We start from the raw sequence: 16,182 nt of genomic DNA, 5'->3' as shown, positions 1-16,182 counted from the left end.
GATGTAAGGCAGTAACTCTACCATACCCTAACTGTGCCGCTCCAGTTCAATTGTGTGTTTAATCTGTAAAGTCTGGATTTATTGACTGAACATAAGTTTGAATATATCATGAACAATAACATTTATGGTAACTAAGTGAAAATTTAATGCTCAGGTATCGACTTAGTGGCATGATCCTTCCAGCTTTGAAGGAATGGATGGAAAAGTCCTTTGGAGCAAGTTTGGAGCATAAAACAACGCCAAGGGTAAGAATGTTATAGGTTGACATTTATCCAATATTATTGTTCAGTACACTTCGTGGAACATTTTTTTCATGATTTATTGAACTTTATAACATAGGAATCATTCAGCTGGTGTTCTAGATGTTTTCCAGAAGTAAATGTTGGTACTTGTTTAACAACCTAAATACTTGATTTTTAACAATCCTATTTATGGCAGTACTTCTTAAATAGTTGAAATGGTAACATTAAAAACTATTATGATGGCGAATATTAGCTTTTTAAAATTACAATCTTGTTCCGAAATATACTTGTTTTACCGGAGATGTTGAGTATGCTTTTTTGCAGATGAATTTAATAACATTTTTATTTTTTAACTTTGAAGACTACACCAAATTTAGATCTTCCATTATCCATTCTAAATGAGGAATGTCTTAAGGACTTAAAAGACCTTAATATTCCATTCTCGCAAGATCCAGAGGATAGATTAATAAGATCTCATGGTAAGAAATATATAACTTTTTTTCCAATGTAGATGATATACTATTTTGTAATCAACTAATATACTTTATTTTAAACACAGGACACTGTTTACATGAGATTTTTGCTCTCCGTGAAGGCAAAGTTGAACGAGTTCCAGATGTTGTAATCTGGCCAAGTAAGTGTGATGGATTTGTTTATTAAAGCACCATATGCCTAGAAAAATGAAGAGTGAATGTAAAACATTTATAAAATGTAAATAATTGAAAATATGCCAAGCATCCCCATTCAACTCACCTTTATCTGTTGCCAATATGCTCCTTTGTTTCGTAGTGCTGGCAACATTTTCAGGCAGCCTTTAGCACTAAGGTTCTGCCGTGCATGTGGTTTCAGAGCCAGAAATGTATGAGTGCAATCTTTTCTTTCTCCACTTCCACTGGCACCAAATGGGCCAATTAATTTTAAATTCACAAAGATCTCTACATGTCTATGGGTTTAATAGTTTTCTCAGTGTTGTGCGAATGGTGTGTTTGAGTTTAGTGATTTTCTTCATTTTGGAAGTGGAGGATTATAGTGCTTTTCTAAAATTAGCTATTTCCTTTAGCTGCTGTTTTAGTTCAAGAACCAACTTTACAGATGCACAAAGAGCAGTTGGGGATAGGGGTGCAAGATTGACATTTAAGAAAAACTTTGTTTTCCAGGCTGTCATTCTGATGTGGTCAAGATAGTACAGCTGGCATCCAAGCACAATGTTTGCATCATTCCATTTGGTGGTGAGTTTATTTGAACTACTTGAAGTTTAGGTTGGAAATGAGTATTCCATTTTAGAATTAAATTATAATCAGTTCAACCTAATTGATCTGTATAAGGTTCTTGATGCAGATCAACTTTGCAAAATATTCACCTTTTTATATAGGTTTAGTAAAAAAAAACATATTTATTATTTAAAACTTAATGATTTATAATACAAAATATGGTCTAAATATCATCTTGGGCTGTTAGTTAACACGTTAACACAACACTCCTTGTATAATAAAATAATTGTATATGTAAAGCAAATGTATACTTATTTTGCTTGATTACTCATTTTGCCCGAGTAAATTCCACGTTATCTGCAAAATTCTTGTAATTTGCACAATTTAACTGTTTTGTAGCCGAGATGGAATTTCCTACTTGTCTAATTACATAGGAATATATACACAAGATAATCTTGAACTTTAATTACTTCATGATTGCTAGTTTATTTCCACCTTGCCCTTCATGAGATTTGCTGTATTTTCTTGTGCTTCAGAAAATATCTTGTGTTCATTACTTAAGCTGTTTGAAGTTTGTGTGGAAATGAACTTTTAAATGTTCTAAACCTTTTTTATTCCATTGTTTACATTCACATTGCATCTCTTTAATGGTACAGTGGTTTAGTGTTGCTTTTCTAAATTGAAAATCAAATTACATCGCAATTGTGCGATATAATTTGATTTGAGGCAAATTGAAAGGATGTAAATCATGACTTGGATAAGTACTTTTGATACTGGACATTGAGGAAAACAAATACTTGAATCATAAATTCCTAAAATCATAAATTTATCTGCAAAATGTTTATTAGGCATGTTTTTTTTATGCAACCTTGTGCAATAAGCCAGTTTTTTTTAATTGAATGTTAAAGGATGTCAGTGTTATGCTATTGACCCTGAATCTATTACAGTTCTGTATTGTGGGGGCACATCAAGACAATCTCTGTTCATATGGGGAGCAAAAAGGAGATGGTTGAAACACGGGAGGTCTACAGGAAGATGTAAATCAGATAGAAAAGCAAAACTAGGAGTGAAAGGAGACCCAACAGGTGGTTTAGTTCAGCGATACAGTGAGGAAGCAGGCCCTTCACCCCACTGAGTCCGCGCTGACTTGAGATTACTTGCACTCTAGTTCTATTGTACACACTAGGCACAATTTTACAGAATCCAATTAACCTACAAACCTGCATGTCTTTAGAATGTGGACGAAAGCCAGTACACCCGGAGAAAACCCACGTGGAAGATATGGAGAAATTTGGACAAGGGAAAGCAGAAATACAGTGCCTCCATAATGTTTGAGACCAAGACCCATCATTTATTTATTTGCCTCTGTACTCCACAATTTGAGATTTGTAATAGAAAAAAATCACATTTGGTTAAAGTGTCAGATTTTATTAAAGGGTACATTTTGTTACATGGTAATTACATGGTGTTTATACATAGTCTCCCATTTCAGGGCACCATAATGTTTGGGACTTAGCAATGTCATGTAAATGAAAGTAGTCATGTTTAGTATTTTGTTGCATATCCTTTGCATGCAATGACTGCTTGAAGTCTGCGATTCAGGGAATTCACCAGTTGCTGGGTGTCTTCTCTGGTGATGCTCTGCTAGGCCTGTATTGCAGCCATCTTTGGCTTATGCTTGTTTTGGGGGCTAGTCCCCTTCAGCTTTCTCTTCAGCATATAAAAGGCATGCTCAGTGGGTTCAGATCGGATGATTGACTTGGCCACTCAAGAATTGATAATTTTTTAGCTTTGAAAAACTCCTTTGTTGCTTTAGCAGTATGTTTGGGATCATTGCCTTGCTGTAGAATGAACCGCCGGCCAATGGGTTTTGAGCCATTTATTTGAAGTTGAGCAGATAGGATGTGTCTATACACTTCTGAATTAATTATGCTACTACCATTAGCAGTTGTATCATCAATGACGATAAGTGAGCCAGTACCTTCAGCAGCCATACATGCCCAGGCCGTAACACCCCCACCACCGTGTTTCACAGATGAGGTGGTATGCTTTGGATCTTGGGAAGTTCCTTCTTTCCTCCATACTTTGCTCTTGCCATAACTCTGATAAGTTAATCTTCGTCTCATCTGTCCGCAAAACCTTTTTCCAGAACTCTGGTTGCTCTTTATAGTACAGGTGCACAACCTTTTATCCGAAGTTCCAAATAACGAAAAGCTCCGAATAGCGGACATTTTTTCGGTCCTTGAAGAAAGGTCCTTGAAGACGTTCACCGAGGGCGGCCCGACAGAGGTGACAGCGGAACCTCCGGTCGGTCCTCGAAGAAAGGGGAACTAAATCCCCATTCATAAAAGAGAAGGTGAGGGTATATTGCGCGGGAGGGTTAATAATTGACAATCTGCTGCTGCCTGCCCGCTGAGTTAAAAAGTTCCCACGGTAGACTCACGATACACAGTGTATCGTGAGTCTTGCGTGGGAACTTTTTAAACTCAGCGGGCAGGCAGCAGCAGATTGTCGCTCCCTTCAGTTTCACCCCACCTACACCCCTCTGCTTCCCGGCCATGTGTGTGACCCCTTCCCTCCCCTCTCCAGCTCCCCGCCCATTGCACCGGCGCGGGGGCTTTGCACTGTCTTCACGTTGGCGATGCCAGCAGGTCAGTGCCAGTCACCGGAGACGTCAGGACCAACGGGACACCGACCCCCAGGCCCACTGCAAGCACGGAGATCCCAGAGACCCACAGCCAGCGGCAGCTCAGCCCCGTTCCAACTCCAGAGGAACACAAAGCTGATGGTGTGCAAGGTACGTCTTGGCCTTGGGGTTGCGGATGAGGCAGCGCAGCTCGGGCTGTGACGTATCCGGCCACCCCCCTGTACAGGAGCTGAGACTGGGAACTGTGGGGTTGTTTGCAGTTGCAGAGGGAGGGGGCAAGGGCGGTACAGTTCCCAGTCTCAGCTCCAGTCCAGGGGGGTGACTGGAGACGTCAGGACCAACGGGACACCGACTGCAAGCACGGAGATCCCAGACACTCACAGCCAGCAGCAACTCTAGCCTAGCCCCGCTCCAACTCCAGAGGAACCCGGGTTGTGGTTGAGGGGGCGCAGCTCGGGCTGTGGGCGAACTGCCACTTGTCGCTGTAGCGGCGCATCGGGGAGCGGGTTCCTGTTGGTCCTGACGTCTCCGGCCACCCCCCTGGACAGGAGCTGAGAGACGTCAGGACCACCAGAAGCCGCTCCCCGATGGGCCACTACGGCGACTTGGCAGTTCGCCCACAGCCCGAACTGCGCCCCCTCATCGGGACACCGACCCCCAGGCCCACTGCAAGTACGGAGATCCCAGATCAGCAACTCCAGCCCAGCCCCGCTCCAACTCCAGAGGAACACGCAGAAGCTGATGGTGTGCAAGGTACGTCTTGTTCTTGGGGTGGCGCAGCTCGGGCTGTGGGCGAACTGCCACTTGTCGCCGTAGCGGCCCATCGGGGAGCGGATTCCTCTGGAGTTGGAGGGACAGGGAGACACAGCGGCTTTTGAGAATGGTGGTCAATCACTTCCAAAGTTCTGCCCACACAGTCAGTACACCTCTCCTACACTTGTCTCCCGCACTAAGATCATCTCGCAGAGAATGATCCCAGCCTAACCCTCCCTATTCTCTCCTATTCTGCAAGAAAAAACTACATTGAAGACTCAAACTCGCGATCGAGTAACTGCCGGGATCTAGGCGCAAACTCGCGACCTTGCGGATATGAGCCGAGCACTCTACCACTGAGCCAGCCGTTAAAATCTACGCTAAAAATCTTCCATTCCGAAAGCCGAAAAATTCTGAATTACGAAAAGTGTCTGGTCCCAAGGCTTTCGGATAAAAGGTTGTGCACCTGTACTTCTTGGAAAAATGTAACCTGGCCATCCTATTTTTGCGGGTAACCAGTGATTTGCATCTTGCAGTGTAGCCTCTGTTTTTCTGTTCATGGCTTCTTCAGCGGACAGTGGTCATTAACAAATCCACACCTGACTCTTGAAGAGTGTTTCTGATCTGTCGGACAGGTGTTTGAGGATTTTTCTTTAGTATAGAGATAATTATTCTGTCATCTGCTGTGGAGGTCTCCCTTGGACTGCCAGTCCCTTTGCAATTAGTAAGCTCAGCAGTGTTCTCTTTCTTCTTATGATGTTCCTAACAGTTGATTTTGGTAAGCCTAAGGTTTGGCTGAGGTCTAACAGTTTTATTCTTGTTTCTCTGTCTCAGAATGGCTTCTTTGATTTTCATTGGCACAATTTTGGTCCTCATGTTGATAAGCAGCTATAAAAGTTTCCGAAGGTGATGGAAAGACTGGAGGAAAGACTAGGTGCTGAGAGCTCTTATGTCTGCATTAAGGAGGCAATTAAACACGCCTGTGAAGCCATGTGTCCCAAACATTATGGTGCCCTGAATTGGGAGTACTATGTATAAACACAGCTGTGATTTCTACATGGTGAAACCAAAATGTATAAAAATACCCTTTAATAAAATCTGACACTTTAACTGCATGTGATTTTTTTTTTTTCCCGTTACAAATCTCAAATTGTGGAGTACAGAGGCAAATATATAAATGATGGGTCTTTGTCCCAAACATTATGGACGGCACTGTATTTTATGTTGACACTTTCCTGTACATTTAAGAAACAGTAGCAAAGCCACGTTTGATTCCTATCGCTTGTATTGCTGCTGATCACAGCATTGAGTTAGCAACAGATGTGTTTTGATCATGAGGAGACGGGGTGGCAGAAGACATCTGAATCGAGATGTTATATGATCTAGAAGAGAATTTGGAGGCAGTGGTGTTTAGTTTAAAGATACAGCGCAGAAGCAGGCTCTTTGGCCCACCGAGTCCATGCCAACCAGTGATGCTTGCACAGTCTTTACCGAAACCAATTAACCTACAAACCTGTAAGTCTTTGCAGTGTAGGAGGGAACTAGAGCACCAGGAGTAAAACCCACACTGTCACGAGGAGAACGTACAAACTGTCCAGACAGCACCTGTAGTCAGGATCAAACCCAGGACTCTGGTGCTGGAAGGCAGCAACTCTAATGCTGTACCCCCATGCCACCACCCCTTGATTATGACTAATTTCTTAAATTTTAAAGGAATGGCCTTTTCTATCCATCAGACAGATGCATCATGACATTTTTGCAAAGGTATTTTACATATGGTCAGTATTGAAGCTTAAGCTACAGAAGGCTATATGATCATTATTGATAACAATATCTTAGAAATAGCATCACTTGAGTTTTGTTCCAAATGATCCAAACACATTATGGAATTATTTTGCAATTGGATCAAAATCCCTGCATTTTTTTTGCTCTATTACCATTGTCAATGCTGTTTCATCCCAAATATTCCCAACAGTTCATGTTAGTTCGTGGTTATAGTCTTAGCTGGTAAACAAAATTTATCTGGAAGTTTATTGAACTTCTCGGGTCCTGGTTAATCAAAGTCCAAAGATTTTTTCATGTGTATTTTCTGAATGTATAAATCCAAATCCACTTTCCCATTCTTCATACAGAATATAAATTATAATTAGGTCTTGACCATTTTTGTGGGTTTGATCTGGTGTTTCAATTTTTTGGTGAATTACATTTGATTTTGTTTGTTTAAAATAAACATTTGCTGTGCAAGATGCAACACATGATTCAGCAAGGTGAATCCATTAATTCTGAAACCCTTTCCACTGGTTAACTAAAGTGATCAAGACTCTGCTACTGAGGAGACAGTATATTTTTCATGCAGGAGCTATATTCATATATTCACAGAAGTGAGCCCACATTTCAACCTGCCAGAAAATTGATTTAGCACTGAAAGTGCTCCCATCAATCACAATGTCTTGTTTGTTTTCTTTTGCCACAGCTGCTAGCTGTTGGGTTGACTAGTGGAGACAGTTAAGAAAATTTCTGCTGGGCAACATGTATCCTGCCGCAAAATCTTTCAGACTCAGCAGCAGACCTGTTTTTGTCCACATTTTTGCTCTTCATCACTTTATCATCACTGACTAGCTGGAGCTGGTTGGTGGTCTGTATGTGCATTTTGAATCTGTAGTGCAATTTTCTGTATGGTTGTTTAGTGATGGCATCATGTAGAACACAAGTTTTCTTCATATAGTGTTGCTTACGATTGAAGAATTCAAGATCAAGCACTAATTACAAAGGATTAACATTTATAATTATCATGCAAATAAGTGCTCCCTGTAACCACAGCTCGAAACCGACAGTAACTTTTGGAGTTTTGTGTGTGAACATAAACAGAAGCAGGAGCAAGCCATATTGCCCCTTGAGACAGCCTTGCTCATTGGCTGGTTTGATTTTTGACCATTATTTGTGTATAGTGTATAAAAACCATATTATCAGTCTTGACTATTTAACTGCTCAACATCTTATGTATTTTTAAAAGATTAGCACCCCCTTTGGATGTAGAATTTCCTCATTTCTATTTTGTATGTCTGACCCTTATTTTGAGTCTGTTTCTGGACATAATCTATCTTGGAAGTTATCTTTCCGGCTTTAATCTCACAAAGCTCCTTTAATCTTTTATGTTTCAATTAGATCACGTTTAGAGAAACGCCAGATTGTGCTGGCACTTTCTTCCTAATTCGTCCTCGTAGGACAGCCCTCTCATCTCAGGAATACATCTAGCAACCCTCTGTGACAAGGAAACCTAAAACATATGCATTTATTAAACCTAATCTCATTGAGAGACCTCTGCAGTTGTTACTACATGCAAAACCAAGTAGTAGCTCAAGTGACAGCGAGGCATCATTCCTGGACGAGCTCAGTGCTTTCTGCACTTAAAGAGAACTTCCACGTACCTTCTTGGTCCCCATTTTACCCCCGATGACATGTGCATCTCGATCACTGTGGCTGATATTAGAAGATTATTCGTGCGTGTAAAATCTCGGTGCACCTAGCTACGTTCTTAATACCCGTGTGGACAACAGATGAAAAGGGATGTGATCTTACTGCCTCTTAACTCTGCCTGACCATTTGGACAATAAGGACACCTGTGACAGGCTGTTATTCATCAACTACGGCTTAGCTGGAAATACCATAATTCTCTCCAAACTTACCATCAAACTCTGATCTGGGTCTCTGCTCGTCCCGATGTAATTAGATGCTCGACTTCCTCATCAGCAGATCACCATGAGTACATAACGGCACCAACACTTCCTTGATAACCAAGGCTGTGTGCTCATTCTCCTGCTCTATAATCTCTATATGAAAGTATAGCCAGATACAGTTCCAATGCCATCTTTAAATTTGCCGACAGCAGCAGTTATTGGGTGATTAACGAGTAACGATGAGTCAGAGTACAGGAGGGAGATTAATAATCAGATTTAATGGGGTCCGAATGACCATCTTGTTCTCAATGTTAGTAACCAAGGAGCTGATTTCAGGAGGGGAAAGCCGGCAATCCATAAAACGGTCATTGGCGGGATAGTGATGGAACGATTTAATAAAAATCAAGTTTCTGGAGATTAAGACTGTCTGAAGATCTTCCTCGGCAAAGAAAGCTCATGTTTCATTTCGTCATGAGATTGAGGAGATTTGGAATGTCGCCAAATCTTTCATCAAACTTCTATGGATGTACTGTAGAAAGCATACTAACTGGCTGCATCATAGATTGGATCGACAATTTGAATGCACAAAAATGAAGGAGAATACAAGAGTGTTTGATGTTGCCCGGTCCACCACAGGTACTGATCTCCCCACCATGGAAGGGATCTATGGGAGGCGCTGCGTCAAAGGCAGCCAGTATCATCAAATATCCACACCACCCTAGCCATGCTCTTATTTTGTTGCCACCATTAGGATGAAGATACAGGAGCATAGTACTGTGGTTATAAATTTGTATTATTGACTATTATATATTTATGTGCGTGTTATTGCATTAAAGAGCCTGTTAAACAGCATCAAGAAAGAATTTAATTATTCTGTTGTCTGTACATATGGCAATTAAATACTTGACTATTTCTAATAGCAGGGCAACCAGAACTGTACACATGCTCAATGCGACCTTACCAACATCTAGTACATCTACAACATGACATTCAAACTTGTGCACTCAATATCCTGACTGATGAAGGCAAGTGTGCCTAACACCATCTTCACATACAACCTTCAACCATGAAGGTTGCCATCTTCATGCAACCATGTTACTTGCACAACACCCCACAATAGTTGCTGAGCCCCAGAGGTACCTGGGTAGGAAAGATCTGGGCCAAAGGCAGGCTGGTGGGACTAGTAGATGAGGCATCTTGGTCAGAGTGGCTAAGTTGGACTGAAGGGTGTGTTTCCGTGCTGTATGACTTTGACTCTAATTGTATGGCATGATTGCAGTGAGGTCTATGCAGAGTAAATAAAAGGTATTGTTATCCATTGATTTGTCAAAATTGAGTTAAGAGAAGAATAGTGGGGAAATAAGTAAAGGTTATTATTCTCAGACAAGGTGGTAAGGTTTGTGACTCAGCTGCTTGATAGAGTGGTGGAGGCAGAAGCTCCACATTTCAAATTGTCTAAGTATCATGTGAGTAGTGACCTGCAGAGTGACAGACCTTATGCTAGAAAATAGGTTTAGGCTGCCACAGACGCGATGGACCTACTAGTTTTCTTTGTTATGAATGTTGTGAGATGTCTAAATCATAGAAAATGTAAGTATTTTTCCTTCAAAGTGGATAACTTCACTTTTCCACACATCATACTCCACCTGGCCTCATTTTGCCTTGACCCTACATTTCTTTGTAGGTGTTCTCAATTTTATTTCCCACTTATTTTAATTTTAGATCAACTTGGACCCAATACGGCGTGTAGTATGATGCGGAGGACGGCAAGAACTTTGTAATCAGTTGACAATTAGTATTATACATTTACTTATTAAACGTTTGCAACATGTGCAGCTAACATTGTTTAAAAAGCACGGGTGTGGTAATTATTAATATGCCAAGAATGTGGTAAACAGTACGATTAAAGCTGGTTGCTATTATCCATCATGCGACAAAGTTATTTGATCAACCGTATAAATGGACATTTTTTTCATTTTACTCTTTTTTATTTTTAACCAAAATATTAAGGGGGAAAAAAATCTCCTGATCCTTTGATCTACTCAGAACATGACGAAAATCATTGGTCTGAAATGTTAATTCTGTTTGTTCCCTACGAAACTGTTTGGCCTCCTGTAAATTCCCAGTGTATTTTTTTTATGTTCTGTCTAATTTGGATTTCCAGCATTTGCAGTATTTTGGTTTTGTATTATATCCTTAACTATTTGGTTACTCATATGAATTATCTTCCCATGGACTTAATTCTCATTGAACGCACTCCCTGAGAATACATGAAATGCATGCATTTACTAATTTACCATCTAATTAATTTAAGTTCCAAAACAACTTTAGCCAATTTGCCCTTCATACGTATATAATTGCCTTTTAGTTGAAGACTTGTTTTAGACTTGAGGTTTGTCACCGTCAAACTAACGTAAAATTATTTTGTGTTCTGATCACTGCTCTCAAGAGGATCCTTTACTATGTGATTACTAATTAATCTTTACTGAAGATTTCCTTCATTTGTGGATGTGCCCAGGCAAACAATTATTGCATTATCTTTATCACAAGCCCCATTATTTTAAACTAATATATCATCTAACTGTGTTGATTCATTATATGGCATATAGACTGCACCCATCGATCTTTTCTGCCCCATATTTTCCCATTACTGCACAAACTGATTTTTACTTCTGCTAATGGCTCAGATTTGTTCTCACTTATTTTCTGATGTCATTCTTTTGCAGAGAACCCCCCCCCCCCCCCCCCCCGCTCCCACAAATCCTTCTCTTTCCATTCTCCCTGCCTGAAACATTGTACCTTGAAATACTGATTCTAGGTTTTGTTGCCAGACATCCATGTCTCTACCCTGTGTTTTAACCTATTTGCCTCTACTTCTGCCTCCTGATTCATCAGTCTGAGGAGAATTGTTCATTTAGTTACCATAGTTTCATTTACCCTTGGGTATTCTGTCAATTTCCCACTATTGACCATTTTTTGCAATTATTTTCTGCTTATCTGCAAGGCATTCTTTGTGGTGAGAAACACTTTCAATACAATTCTGAGGTGTATGCTGAGGCTAATATGAGATCGGTATACTTCCTTCTCCACAAGACTGGTGGGTGAGTTGTAAGTTTGAGCCGTCCTAGGTCAAGAAATTCCTGATCAGAATGTTGCATTTTTAAGGACATCTTTGAAATGATTCCCTTGCTGCCTCCGTTATTGCCTAAATTACCACATCTTGTCAATCAAGGTTGGTGGGGGGCACTGCGAGTCTGCTGCCCTGCCAGCAGCGTGTTTGTCATTTCTACTCTTTTTGTTGCTTTTTTTTGTGTCCAAATGTGTGTTTTAATGTCTCTTGGTGTGTCTTGTGTGTGGGGGGGAGGTGTAAAGGGTGAACTGCTTTTGGTTGCCTCCTTCAGCGTGGACTTATCGCGAAGCGGGTGAACCTTTGTCGGGGTCACCAGAGGAGAGTGCTCCGATCGTTGGCCTGCGGCTTATAACACCCTTAAGCCGTGGTCTGCGGAGCTTCTAGCCGTTGCGCAGCGTCCGGAGCCTGGGAGCCCTTGTTAGCCCGCCAGAGAAGAGCTCTGATCGCCGGCCATGGTCTACGGAGCTTCTAGCCACGGGCGCGGCGTGGACTTGTACATCCGGCCGCCCGCAGCGGCGACTGCGGAGGTTTATGGCCTCGACCACAGGGGAACAATGGAGGAGGACTGACTGTACTTTGTGTCTTCCACCAGAGTGAAGAATGCTGCGGTGGATGTTTGTGTTGAATTTTATTGTGTATTGCATGTTCTTTTTTGATTGTACCGCTGCCGGAATGTTCATTTCACTGCACTTTATTGTGTATGTGATGAATAAAACTGATTGATTGATTGATCTATCTTTTAAATTTCCTCTTCTGTACTGTTTCGTAAGCATCAAACTTAACTCATGATCTCTTCAGAAACTCCCACTATTTAATTTGAATCCTTGCTCACAGCCACAGCAATTTGATTTATCAGGCCATTGTTCTTGGCCATTTCAAATGTTACTATCTCTGTAGAACAGTTGCCCAACATTTGCGACTAAACTTACTGAATTGCAGTAGCTTTCCTCATGCTGCTCTTTCAGGCATGCACAGAGTCTCAGATCCGTTTGACCCTGTCACTGTGTGTGGCTTGGGTAATTATTTGAGGTTGTTATTTTTGGTGGTTCTGTTTATCAAGTTAAACTCTGATCCTTCTTAACAGAACCTCAATTTTCTTTTAATTTTTTTTTTTTGCTTCTTCATATGTTGTTGATTCTAAGTGCACCATGTCAATTGGATTTTGCTACTCTCATTTTATTCCATTGCAGAAATTATATCTTTAATCGTAACACTGGTAGGCAATATAAAGTTTATGATTCATATCTGAGCCTGCATGGATTAGTGTCCATCCATTGTTGAGATCAGTATAATAAGGTGGATGGACACTAATCCATGCAGGCTCAGATATGAATCATAAATTTTATATTGTCTACCAGTGTTAAGATTAACAAGTTGGGCGGCACGGTGCCCAAGTGGTAGAGTTGTTGCCTTGCAGCGCCAGAGATCCGGGTTTGATCCCGACTACGGGTGCTATCTGTATGGAGTTTGTACGTTCTCCCCATGACATGCATGGGTTTTTCCCGAGATCTTCGGTTTCCTCCCACACTCCAAAGACGTACAGGTATGTTGGTTAATATGCTTGGTAATTGTAAACATTGTCCCTAGTGTGTGTGTGTGTGTATGTAGGATAGTGTTAATGTGGGGATCGCTGGTCGGCGCGGATTTGGTGGGCCAAAGGGCCTATTTCCACGCTGTATCTCTGAACTAAAGCATCCATCCCCTTGTTTTACTGATCCACCAAAGTACCTGCCTGACCTGCAGTCATATCTATCTTTTCCAGGCCACTTTCTATATCCAGGCTAATCTAAATATATGATTTTAAAAAACTCTGCAAAAATGAAAAGAAAACAAAATATGTGGGATAAACTCAGTGTTGAGCAGCCTTTGTTGAAAGAGAAAAACCCCAAACCTTGATGGTTTCTTATTCCACAATGCTGTTTGTCTTGCTGCGTTTATCTAGCTTTTTTTTCTCTTCTAACCAAAATATAAATGTCTCCAGATTTAAACAATTTAGATCATGCTCTCCTTTCCTGATGGTTATCATGCCTAAAGTGCTGACTCCACTTCAATAGCCTGAGCCAAAGTTCCTCAGATGGGAAAATTTGTTCAGCATTTCTCAGATCCCCACCATCTGCAGTTATTTTACATCACCAGTCCTTGCATTCCCATTCAATATTATGCATTCAGTTATTTGGTTTCTGGTTGCTTTAAATTTGGCATTAATAAAAATCAGATTTGTCTATTTATTTAGTGTTATTGGTGTACATTGCTTACCTATTTCTAAATTAATGTAAACTTAAAAGAAAGCATTGAGGATTATAGTAGGAATGAGATGCATTTGAAGAGGCTTTTACAGACTAGCATAGCTACAAAAATAAGTGCAAAAATGAACATTCATTAATTTAGTTTATTGTCACATACAGTAAAAAGCTTTTGTTGTATGCCAACCAGTTATGAATCTGGTCTAAATATGATTTTAATTTCAGATAAAAGTTTTGAAGTAAAATCAATTTTACTTTTTATTTTGGTTATATCAATTGTATTTATAATTTTCAGTTTTTGTACTTTAAAATGTTGCAAAAGTTTGGTAAAGATGTGTCCTGTGCTACTTGCTGTGCTGTCTGGGAAAATTTATTTCAATTTGATGCTCAATAAATTTGATAATATTTCAGTTGCAGTATACCAAAGATCTGTTGGTTTGTATTGTGTTGCAAACTGCATGAGATGACTGCAAATGTTTTCTATTAGACTATGTTAGATTAATAAATTAATGATAATATGAATTTCTCAACTTTAGATTGTAACAGTAAATGTTTTGTACGTATTTATAAATTAGTGAATCTAGATTTTAATTTAAAAGATCTACTTAATTGTTTGAATATGCTACTTCCCAAAAGTTTTGGCCACCTTATTGCTTAAGTTGGATGGTCAGATATGGTGGAATTTATGACCATGTCTGTCATTCCTGCTCCGATAACAAGTCCAAGTAATGGGAGTTTTGCATTGTTGATAATGTGAAAGCAACAACAAGTGAGCTTCGCAGTCATGATTATTGAAAGTCTGATTTATTTTGTGCACTGCAGCATTTATTTTCGACCCAACAATCTTTGACTCCAAGACCAGGGTACCACCGCTGATGAAAGCTGGCACGCAGAAAAACTCTTGTGTTCAGTCTCTGATCTATGTACAATTATCCAACTAGACCAACTAGAATGGTGTTAGACAAGATTAAACTAACCATTTTTTTAAATTCCAGACACAAACATGGATTGCACTATTGCAGAGACAAGATGGGACAATATTGAGTTTTACTGTGTTATTGGCTCGATTGAATTGCCAAGAGCTAATATAGATTATAGGCTGCCACGTCATCGAGCTGTAAAATGGTTTTTAAGCAAAAATGCTTAGAGTTGTCTCCTAATGAGGAAATTGAACCTCTTGGAGCTGAAAGGAGCAAACTTACATCCATGATTTACTCTTTTTATTAAAGGCACAAAAAAAAATGCTAACTTCAAATGTATTCAGACCTGACACTTGTCTGTTTCTTGTCTCTCTGCTGGATACTGAACTAACCAGTCTGCTTCCTGTGTGCTCTCTGCAATCTGTTTTTAATTAACTGTTCAAAGTTTGTCTGTGTACATTGTTGATTTTTGTAGTTTGCAAATGGTTATTGTTGGCCTAACCGTGTACAAGTATGTTTCATGCCCATGAATCACCAACTGGTTTTGAAAATTGGTTCCAGTGAAGATTTGCTTTAATTTTTCTCCATTTTCAACTTATTTGATATGAAAACTCCAATGCTAACATCTTATAAGAATTTTTCTGAGGCACATACAACCTTTTTCTGATTGGTATTGTTCCTGTTTAATTAAACTTTTTTAAAAGTATAAATTTACAGAAGATGATCATTTGCTTGGGTAGCTTGACAGTAGAGGTGGCTAAATACTTAATTCCACAGCAAAGATGGAGTTTTGGAACAACCAACATCAAACTTTGTACTCCAGTACCATTTTTCTGATGTTTTTGTCATGTAGAGATTTATCATATTGTTATATTCTTCATCTGGAAGTAAATAACACACTGACCAAAAACATAAATTGCTTGCTGTAAGGACTCTAGTTAATTACTGGACAAAAGCCCAAAATTAAATGCATACAAAGAAATAAGATGTTCTTAAGATAATTTATAGATATTTCAGCAATTTTTAACTTTTCCCCCCCCCCAAGCCAAAACACAATAAAGCAGGTGTAATTAAAATGTGAACAAAAAATTTGAGCATGCACTATACTGTCTTGTAAAACAAAATGACACCAAGTGCTGGTGTAACTCAGCGGGTCAGGCAGTATCTCTGGAGAACATGGTTAGGTGACATTTTTAATTGGGACCTATCTTCAAACTATGTTTTTGTGCTACTGGAGCTGACTTAAATGTGTGCTGCTGAGGATATTATTATGCTTGAAATGCAAATGAACATATCATACACTTTCACTTCACCTGCCTTGGAATCTGCACACTGTTTATGTATACAATGCAAAGTTAA

At 39.9% G+C, this 16,182-nt stretch overlaps 1 protein-coding gene across 1 annotated transcript in view; it reads left to right on the top strand.

Annotated features, from left to right (window-relative positions):
• agps (alkylglycerone phosphate synthase) overlaps nt 1-16,182 on the top strand; it is a 103,274-nt gene that overhangs the window by 32,301 nt on the left and 54,791 nt on the right. Inside the window, exons 3-6 of the mRNA XM_055637902.1 lie at nt 155-245; nt 604-721; nt 802-876; nt 1,400-1,471. Coding sequence (XP_055493877.1) covers nt 155-245; nt 604-721; nt 802-876; nt 1,400-1,471 — 356 coding nt within the window. The remainder of the gene's footprint in view (nt 1-154; nt 246-603; nt 722-801; nt 877-1,399; nt 1,472-16,182) is intronic.

The sequence above is a fragment of the Leucoraja erinacea genome, chromosome 7, assembly GCF_028641065.1.
Source record: "Leucoraja erinacea ecotype New England chromosome 7, Leri_hhj_1, whole genome shotgun sequence".
Classification (NCBI taxonomy): Eukaryota; Metazoa; Chordata; class Chondrichthyes; order Rajiformes; family Rajidae; genus Leucoraja; species Leucoraja erinaceus.
Note: the sequence above shows the minus strand (reverse complement) of the source record. Positions and strands in the feature narration are given on the sequence as shown.